Source organism: Triticum aestivum, chromosome 2D (genome assembly GCF_018294505.1).
Source record: "Triticum aestivum cultivar Chinese Spring chromosome 2D, IWGSC CS RefSeq v2.1, whole genome shotgun sequence".
NCBI lineage: Eukaryota > Viridiplantae > Streptophyta > Magnoliopsida > Poales > Poaceae > Triticum > Triticum aestivum.
In genome coordinates, this window is record NC_057799.1 from 632,055,714 (window position 1) to 632,065,799 (window position 10,086).

The 10,086-nt window shown below is 50.1% G+C and overlaps 1 protein-coding gene across 1 annotated transcript; it reads left to right on the forward strand.

The window, feature by feature from the left end:
* Nucleotides 1–1,384: 1,384 nt before the first annotated feature.
* On the forward strand, nt 1,385–7,571 carry LOC123050592 (probable metal-nicotianamine transporter YSL10). The gene is made up of 6 exons (XM_044473365.1): nt 1,385–1,857; nt 1,999–2,162; nt 2,273–2,370; nt 2,468–2,602; nt 5,967–6,156; nt 6,241–7,571. Exons 1-6 carry the CDS (start codon nt 1,506–1,508, stop codon nt 7,363–7,365), a joined length of 2,064 nt encoding a protein of 687 aa, XP_044329300.1. The 5' UTR covers nt 1,385–1,505; the 3' UTR covers nt 7,366–7,571.
* The last annotated feature ends 2,515 nt before the right edge of the window (nt 7,572–10,086 follow it).

Sequence of the window (10,086 nt, forward strand, 5' to 3'; positions counted from 1 at the left end):
AGAGCCGGAATGCAAAGTATCGAGGTCGTAGTTGTGGCACATTGTCACTTGCCACATTGTCGGGGATGTCGTGCCATGGTGATGGTGGTATTCCCACTCGATCTATAAAATGATCCGTGCCGCTCGGGTGGAAGGCTTCGTCTCCTCATTGTAGTATCCCACATCCATATCCTTGTGCTCATGTTGTCGTTTTCGTGTTGTTAAGAGCTTATGTTGCTAAACCTACCCACCTAGTAGCCCACACTCATGTCCCATGTCCTATGTCCACCTTGATTGTCGACCACCAAGTCGTGTTGTCTGGAGGAGGGGCAAGATGTGCAAGACGGTGCACGAATCATCAATGGAGCGCTTGTCACCACTACGCTGGTCCCACCTAGGCTTTGTCGTGAACCCCGACAAGCAGGTTCGCTGTCAATCAAGATTCAGGTGATCCGGACATGTTGTCACACCTGTAAACCCGTAACAACACCCTAGGTTCATGGTTCCACCCGCACCTCATCTAAGAGGGCAACCGGTAAACCTAGGTTCAACCTCACTCTAATGCATGCATCTGCCGCCAACCATTCTTGCGCGGTGTTGGGGGTGAGGCCGCCTTTGAAGAGGGAGTACTAGGCACTCGAGGTATGCTATGGCAGACGACTTGGCCGCTATAGCGGTATGGGGAGGACTTCGAGACTAGCAATGCGAGGAGACGTGGATGTTAAATAAGCCAGTAGGGAGACGACGTGCTTCTACTTCAACGAGTTTATACTTTATACCGACAACCACACCTTTCCCTAGTCCACGACCGATCCTTCAATTGTGGTGGTATTGCAATCGAGTAAGAAGGTGTTGTTCGACTATAGGGTCGGATGGGTATGTTTCTTTCTCTTTTTTGCGGGTGGGATGGGTATGTTTCAATTGGACCCCGGGGATTTTCTAGGCTACTCACTCTCCCTATTGGTAACAAAAAAAGCAGGTCCTGCCGACCAGGCAAAGGTCTCAAGTTTGACATCTAGAATACCAACTATATATATCGTGAGACATTTTCATACTGTATATAGATAGTGTTTATACATATAAATAGTTTTCTCCACGAACTTTGTCACTATTTTGACTTAAAAAAATGCACTGCATTATGAAATGGAGTAGATGCATGTGTATATACTTTGGTCGGTGTGGCAGTGTGGGTTCCGAACGGGCTCAACCGCTCGAGTTAAAGAAAATCTAAGAAAGTTGGTTTTCAGTGTCAAACTGGCCAGTTTTGACCGCCTAGTGCTACCTTCGCGGGAAGAACGATCGAGCGAGAGTGAGAGACAGTAGCCGAGAGACCCGGATCGATCCCGACACAACGCCCACCGTCCGCTAGCTAGCTCGCCATGCATGCGAGCGAGCGAGCGGAGAAAATGGCCATAAGTCCCACTGACTGACACGCGGGGACCAAGCAAAGTGAACAGAACAATCCCCACAAACAGACGCGCGCGCGACGGACGGACGGCGCGCCGGAGAGGAGAGGAGATTCAACGATGGCGAGGAAGGTGCAGGAGGAGGAGTACGAGGAGGACGAGGGGGAGTCGATCGAGCGGGTGTTCGAGGGGCAGGAGGTGCCCGACTGGAAGGAGCAGGTGACGGCGCGGGCGCTGGCGGTGAGCGCGCTGCTGGGCTTCATGTTCAGCGTCATCGTGATGAAGCTCAACCTCACCACCGGCATCATCCCCTCCCTCAACGTCTCCGCGGGCCTCCTCGGCTTCTTCCTCCTCACCTCCTGGACCCGGCTGCTCAACAAGGCCGGCGTCCCCGGCGTCAAGCCCTTCACCCGCCAGGAGAACACCGTCGTCCAGACCTGCGTCGTCGCATGCTCCGGCATCGCCTTCAGCGGTACGTAAGCACCCCGCACAGCGATTGGCAATCGATCTCCATCGATCGCTGGGCGTGTATGCTCCATGGATGGATCGTTTGCATTCACAAGTTTTTCCCATGCATTTCTTTGGGTTACATGGAAAGAGATCCCCGTTGCAGGGGGATTTGGGAGCTACATGTTCGGGATGAGCGAGAGGATCAGCGAGCAGTCAGGGGAGGTGAGGGACGAGGACAGCATCAAGAACCCCAGCCTGGGATGGATGATCGGCTTCCTCTTCATCGTCAGCTTCCTAGGGCTCTTCTCCGTCGTGCCCCTCAGGAAGGCATGCACGTCTCATCACACCACACGATCCATACATTCTACAGTCAATTTTTTGATTTCACAATGTAATCTGTTAAACATGGCCAATCGTTTGGTTAATTTGGGCTTCAGATAATGATCATCGATTACAAGCTCATCTACCCGAGCGGCACGGCCACGGCGCACCTCATCAACAGCTTCCACACACCGCAGGGCGCAAAGCTCGCCAAGTATGAGATATCGATCATTCTCGGAACTTGCACCCACTCATGCCAATTTAATTACCGGTGGCTGGACTGGACTGGACTGGATTGCTGCTGCATGCAGGTTACAGGTGAAGACGCTGGGGAAGTTTTTCGCGATGAGCTTCAGCTGGGGCTTCTTCCAGTGGTTCTACACCGGCGGCAAAGACTGCGGTTTCAGTTCCTTCCCCACCTTGGGCCTCGAGGCACGCAGACAAAAGTATGTTCCTAGCCTACGTCGCGTTCCTTCCACACTGATCAGAAATGTCAGCAACTTTTCACATTTCATAGCTAGCTAGCCTGGTAAATACTTGTTCACTTTAGCTATATGCAAGTCGCCTGAAAATTAAATTTTTGAAAAGAAAAAGCGCCCAAAATTTTGGACCAGTCAAACTTTAGACCGTTGATTTCAGCTTTAAGATTTTATTGCATTGATAGAAGAGAATGAGTACAGATAGGGGTACAAGTACAACACATGACATGAACACAGACCGGCATGAACATGGTGCCCGGAGCAGAAAGACAAGTAATGCTCGTCCCGAACAGAAGATACAACACAACTAAACCTACCAAGCCCAAACAAAGAGCAGCAAACCCGGACCAACAAGATCACCAACATCGCCGGAGCCAAGACTGGGGACACCACGAGTGAGCAACATAGCGCCTTCAAGAAGGAATACGACACCGAGACGGCTTTGCCATCCGGTCCGGAGGAATCAGGCCTAGGGTTTCCCCTGAGCTCGAAGAGGGGCGCAACCGAGGGCCTTGAAAATGCTTCCAAGGAGGAAACGACATCCGTAGACGCCGATGCTGCCAACATTGGCAAACCGAGCAGGGATTTCTCCCTGGCCCGAGGCTGAGCAATCCCATTGCCGCCGTATATGGAAACGAGCGGATGAGGAAGCCAATGTTGATCGAAGCCACCATGTTTTAAGGGGGTTTGCGGGCTGCACCTGTCGTCGGAGGTGGCACCTCCTCCGAACCAACGAACATTAGATCTAGCGAAAAGGGAGGCTTTGAGGTGTACAAGGTAGGGCAGACGGTGAAGCAAACCACGAGGGGGTGGGGTCGGCGAACTGCAACGCCGGCAAGCTATGACTGGAGGGACGCAGATCCGAGCTACCGTGGCAATAGCCGTCTGGACGTCGGGGAGCCAGGCGAGCTGCAAGGGACGCAACTGTTGGGTCGCCGAGGCCGTAGCCGCCCGGCAGAGGACGCCGACAACCATGGACACCGGAGAGACGCGGGTCCAAGGTCGCCGGCGCCGGAGCAGCACCGAGTAGTACCCGCCTTGAGGGGCTTCGTAACCGCCGCTAGAAATATAGTTACGTTGCCTTCGCGTGTGAGCTGTCACCGCGGCATCGGGGGAGAGGGTTGCCTGCAAGAAGGAAGACAGCGAACACCACCGCGACCAGCTGCAGATCCCGCACCCAACCCACGGCCAGCCGCACGAGCAGGGCTTGCCCGCGCCACGGAGGGTGGAGGGGGGTGGGCTGCTGGGGAGGGCGACAGGAAGGTATGTGCGGCAGCGCTGGGAGGAGTAGCACCCACGCCAGAGCTCGAGGATTTAGGGACGCGGGGCTAGGGTTGGGGGACGTGTAGGGCACGGATCTGGCGGGCGCCACCATCCCAGGGCGTGGCACGGCTTCGTCGGTCGGTCCCTCGGAGGCGGCGCAACGGAAGCGGGCGGAGGGTGGTGCGTCCTGGCGATGGCTGGTGGATCTGGGGGCGGATCTGCCCCGCTGCCAGCATCCCGGGAAGCGGCAAGGCTTCGCCGGTGGGCCCTCCGACGGCGGTGTAGCGGTGGCGGGCGTAGGGGGGGGGGGAGGTCCTAGCGGCGGTGGACGCGGTTCCCACCGTGTCGCCAGAGGAGGGCGATGCGGGAGTGGGGCTTCGTTTCAGAACTCGGCTTTAATATCCGTGGTCTGTGTTTGTCTCTGTGTTGTTTTAGGTTGTCTTTCTTTTTGACTGACCCGATATTTGCGCCAGTCAATTCTCTAACGAGCCAATGCCCATTCCAGTGTGACACAGACTTCTTCTTTCTACTTTGTTTTTTCTGTTTTCTATGTTTATGCATTTTTTTCTTTTTTGTATTTTTGGGATTTGGGAGAGTGTAAATAAGTAAACATATACATACAAATAATATATAATATGTATCAAAATTTCACTATTATATAATTACTCGTTGCATATTACAAAATGTGCAATTTTGATGCGAAGTTGTAAGCAAATTTTTTATTTTATTTTTAAATTCCTTCTTCTTAAAGGAAAAATACCAGCACCTCAAATTCATTCTTTCATAGAAAAACTTCATTACTATGATATTGTTTTAATTTCTATTTAATTTCCTTTTTATATTAAGGGTAATACCAATGCCACTAATTCATTCGTTTTTAGATTATTTTTTGTAAAACTTTCACATTTATATGCTTATTCTTGCATATTTTGAAAAACGCAATTTTTATGCATATTTAGTGCAAAAAAATTCACTCATTGTTTTAGATGCCCCCCCCCCCCTCAATTTTCCTTCTTAGATGGCAATACTAATGCCACTAATTAATTCTTCCTTAGAAATTATAATTATTTTGAGTTTATTTTTTATTGTTTTCACTTTTTTCTTCTTAAAGGGTAATAAGAATGCCCTAATTCATTCCTTCTTAGGAAACATAATTATTTTAATTTTGTGTGTGTAAGCATAAATGCAGGTACTAAATAATATGTGTGCATATTATAGTAGAATGCAAAAAATTGCACTATTATATGCTTATTCTTTGAGTATTTCAAAAGGTGCAATTTTAGTGCAAAGTTGCGTGCAACTTTTTAAAGTTTTTTCATTGTCTTTCTTCTTAAAGGGTTTCATTTTTTCTTAGAAAACTTCATTAAGTTTTTTTTTCTTTCTTCCAAAAGGTAATACCAAGGTCACGAATAAATCATTCCTTAGAAAACTTTACTTTTTTATTTTTATTTTGCTTTAGTTTTCATTTTCTTTTTTTTTGTAAGGGTAAATTCGATGTCACTAATCCATTACATTTTAGAAAACATTTCTTTTGCGAAAATTGCACAATTATGTGGTTATTTTTGCATATTGCAATAATCCATTACTGTGACTTGCGTGTACTGCAAAACTAGGAAAAAAATCATCATAAGCTATGAAAATATAGTGACTTTGGAAGATGTGTTACGGGAGGAAAGTTGCACGGTACACATGCAGAGAATACAGCATGTAATAAGAAAAATGACAATGAATGATAAGGTTTTTTTTTTGCGGTAGAAATACAAGGGTCTGACAAGTCAAATTTCATGCGGCTGTATGCAATTCTCCAAGAGCTTAAGAATCTTGCTAGGCTTGCACTAGCTGGCCATCACGACGACGACGCCCGGTGTGCTCTGCTTGTGTGAAAATTCTTGTGGTGCCTGTGTACCGTGTGTGCACGTGTAGTTAACCAATGAGGATAATCAGATGCGTCAGGCTAATTGAATTGATTAATTCACATACACATGCACGTAATCTCCACTGACCCAAATACTAGAATCAATCGCATGACTCCCTCGTTGTTGGACTTGCAACAAATGAATCCGGGCAGGTTCTACTTCGACTTCTCGGCGACGTACCTAGGTGTCGGGATGATCTGCCCTTACCTCGTCAACCTCTCCGTCCTCCTCGGAGGCATCATATCATGGGGGATCATGTGGCCTATCATCGAGCACAAGAAGGGCGACTGGTACCCCGCCGACCTCAAGCCCAGCAGCCTCCGCGGCATCGTCGGCTACCGGGTACCCCTCTCTCTCTCTTGTCAACATTTCATCCTCGTTGCATTGCAGCAAGGACAAGGATTGATACGAACGGTGATTGTGCAGGTGTTCATCTCCATCTCGCTCATCCTCGGCGACGGCCTGTACAACTTCCTCAAGGTGCTGACCCGGACCATGACGGCGCTGGTGGCGCAGGTGCGCAGGATGATGTCGGGGCCGAGTCTACCGATCAGCGAGGCCGGGGAGGACCTGGGGCCGGTGGAGACGTTCGACGACCAGCGCCGCACGGAGCTGTTCATGAAGGACCAGATCCCCAACACGCTCGCGCTGACCGCCTACGTGGTCACCGCGGCGATCTCCATCATCACGGTGCCGCGCATCTTCCACCAGCTCAGGTGGTACCACGTGGCCACCTCCTACGTGATCGCGCCGGTGCTGGCCTTCTGCAACGCCTACGGCTGCGGCCTCACGGACTGGTCCCTCGCCACCACGTACGGCAAGCTCGCCATCTTCCTGGTGGGCGCCTGGGCCGGCGCGTCCAACGGCGGCATCATCGCCGGCCTCGCCGCGTGCGGGGTCATGATCGGCATCGTCTCCACGGCGTCCGACCTGACGCAGGACTTCAAGACCGGGTACATGACGCTGGCGTCCCCCCGGTCCATGTTCGTGAGCCAGGTGATCGGCACCGCCATGGGCTGCGTCATCGCGCCGTCCGTCTTCTGGCTCTTCTACAAGGCGTTCGGCGACATCGGCACGCCGGGGTCCGAGTACCCGTCCCCCAACGCTCTCGTGTACCGCAACATGGCCATCCTGGGCGTGCAGGGGCTGGGGTCGCTGCCCAAGCACTGCCTGGACCTCTGCATCGTCTTCTTCGTGGGCGCCATCGTGGTGAACCTGGCGAGGGACCTCGCCGGGCCAAACATCGCGCAGTTCATCCCGCTGCCCATGGCCATGGCCATCCCCTTCTACCTGGGGCCCTACTTCGGGATCGACATGTGCATCGGGAGCCTCATCCGCTTCGTATGGGACCACGTCGACGGCGCCAGGGCCAAGGCGTTCGCGCCGCCCGTCGCGTCGGGGCTCATCTGCGGCGACGGCATATGGACGCTGCCGCAGTCGGTCCTGGCGCTCTCCGGCGTGAGGCCGCCCATCTGCATGAAGTTCCTTCCGCGCCTCACCAACCTCCAGGTGGACGCCTTCATCAAATCTCTACCGCCGCCGCCTCGCTGAAGTTAACCAACGAGCTGGCTACCTAACACGCATAAATGTTTAGTATAGTAGTGACAGATACATTAATGTACTGGTAGTAACTAGCGTGTAGGCTCGTGTTCCTCTTGCTACATTCATTCAGTAGAATCGATAGATGAGATGTTTGCATTGGAACTGGGACGAGTAAAGTACCACATTTCATTTGGGGTGCATGCATGCATCATGAACTGACCTCTCTCCAGCCTCAAAGTCGCAACTGAACTCAAGTCTGAACCTTGGGGTGGTACCTTTTTCGACTAATTCAGCTATACTGGACCTTGGGGTGATGCATTTTCGACTAATTCAGGTGTACTCAACCTTGGGGTGGAGCCTAAACACCTGCCTGCCTTTTGGGCGAGTAATGCTAGACCTATCGTGAATAGTTTTACGGGATTAACGTAATCGATCCGTCAGGAGGAGAAATATGACCGGAGATAAGGGGAGGACGGGCCACCCCCTTGAAATATTTTCGCTTTATCCCCAGCCTAGCTGAGTAAAAAAACACACGCATGGTTGTATTGGTTGCAAGCCTATGCTAACAAGAGGCAAAAAGATGTTATTTGGTTGCATAAAGACATTCGATGTGGTAATCTTTTGTTCTAGTGATGAGGTTACTAGCAACTAGCACACACATTCATAGGCACAGTGTAGCAAGTCTTAAACTAACAAAAGCATTGGGACATCAATTAAGCATTACGCGGTACATTAAGAAACATTGTAATTGGCAGTACTAACATGCACTTAAACCAACAGGCACTAACAGTCCAACGCCATTTCAACAAGTCTTAGGCAGTACTAAACAAAACATCCAAATAGTCCAACGCAAATGCATCCTCGTGCTTCTTACACTTGGCCACCATCTCAACGTCATTGATGTTGAAGATGATCATCTTGAAGCTATCGGGAGTCACCACCTTGAAGGTCGCAAGGTACCCAATCTTCAGCTGATGAGCTACGGCGAAGAGGGCCCACTCTTTATAAGGGGTGAGCTTGTTGTTGACCACTCGTACCATGATTCTACAGGCACAACGGGTGTTCATCATTAGCATGACTTCCGGAAGGATGGTGATAATGCACTTGGTGAAGTGAGTGGGCATTGGCAGTCACTCCTACTTAGGTGCAAGAATGAGCTTTGCAGAAGTGAGTTAGCACTATTAGGAAAAAGGCCTACTAGTGACGCATCAGTTTTGCCTACTAATGGCGCATTACTGATGCGTCACTAGTACCACGCCACTAGTATTAAATACTAATGGTGCACCACTGGTGCGCCATTAGTATCTGGTATACTAATGGCGCATCACGCCGTGCGCCATTAGTATAGACCAACATGCGCCATTAGTGTGCCTCCCGGGGGCGATATTTACACATGTGCTTTGCCATACTAATGACGCACTGTGGGGTGATGTGCCATTAGTATCCTTTGGCATACTAATGGCGCACGTTGGGGTGATGCGCCATTAGTATGAATATTAGGGATTTTTTTTCTTTTCTGATATTTGCACAGGTTACAAAATATATTATTGGACAGAATATAGACAACACCACACAGCAACAGCAGATTCATCGAATACAATAGAAGATTAGTCTCCAAATATAATTCATCATATTAGTCTCCGAATTCAAAAGACCGAACAAAGATAGAACATTACAAGTCTCGAGACCGTGAGTAGCGAGTTTGTCTTCACATTACAAGTCGATATCGATCATCTAAACTACCATCACATAGAAGAGAGCTGCGGTCATCACGATGAGCATCATCGCGATGAAACTGGTCTTCATCCGGTTCCTCCAACGCTCCCTCCTCTCTCCGCTAGATAGCGCGCGTATCTAGATTCCGCCTCCGCCCTAGTGGTGTACCCTTTGTAACTGTTACCGCTGAAACGGTGAACCTGTCTCCGACACTCCTCCCAGTCATCGTAGACTCCGGGAACCTTACCCTTGTACACGACATACGACGGCATCTCTATGCACTAGCCAAACAACAGACAATACATAAGCAATATATATGTATGCAACAAAAGGATCGGAAGAGAAAAGCAAGACATTAATAGCACGATTCATGGTCCTACTAATAAATAGCATCGATTACATCTAAGTTGAACGACTGTCCAAACCAAAGAGACATACAAGTTCATTAAAGTTTAATTACAACATGAGCTAATCGATGTTTCAGAACTACCCATAGCATCACTACTTTCGACTCGACTCATGGGACCGGAGCGTGGATGAAGCCGCCGTCTGTCGTGATGGTCATGAAGTCGCGGGCGTTGTCAACCTGCATTTGTAGCGTTGTGTCTATCTCACTGTTGGACGGTTGATATTTGAGGTAGAACTGCCCCGAGGTACGAAGGACATCTTGATGGATGATTTCTGCAAACTCCGACTGGATGCGAAAGAATTCTTGTCGGATGTCCGCGTGCTGGATTGCCGCCAAGCTTGCGGCCCAATCTTTGAGATTATTTGGTAGCAGAAGGTGATTATGGTCCCGTACGATCGCCCGCATGTGATGGAGGGCGTAGTAGGCATCCTTCTGACCGCCAGGCGGCTGCTAGATGCAGGGGAACGTCGTATTGTGGGTGAACACGTGCCTGCCGTACCTACAAGCTGGCCTCTTAAAGGTGCCTCCAGATGCGGCGTAGCCGGGGAGAGCATCATCAAGAACTTTCTTGATATTTGTGTAGTCTATCTTGGAGTCACGGTCCG

What these genes read in the sequence shown, in the direction of transcription:
- LOC123050592 (XM_044473365.1), top strand. Translation starts at nt 1,506, where the DNA reads ATGGCGAGGAAGGTGCAGGAGGAGGAGTACGAGGAGGACGAGGGGGAG. An exon ending in CTCGAGGCACGCAGACAAAA is followed by an intron (nt 2,603 to 5,966) that starts GTATGTTCCTAG and finishes GAATCCGGGCAG; the next exon opens with GTTCTACTTCGACTTCTCGG. An exon ending in GCGGCATCGTCGGCTACCGG is followed by an intron (nt 6,157 to 6,240) that starts GTACCCCTCTCT and finishes GTGATTGTGCAG; the next exon opens with GTGTTCATCTCCATCTCGCT.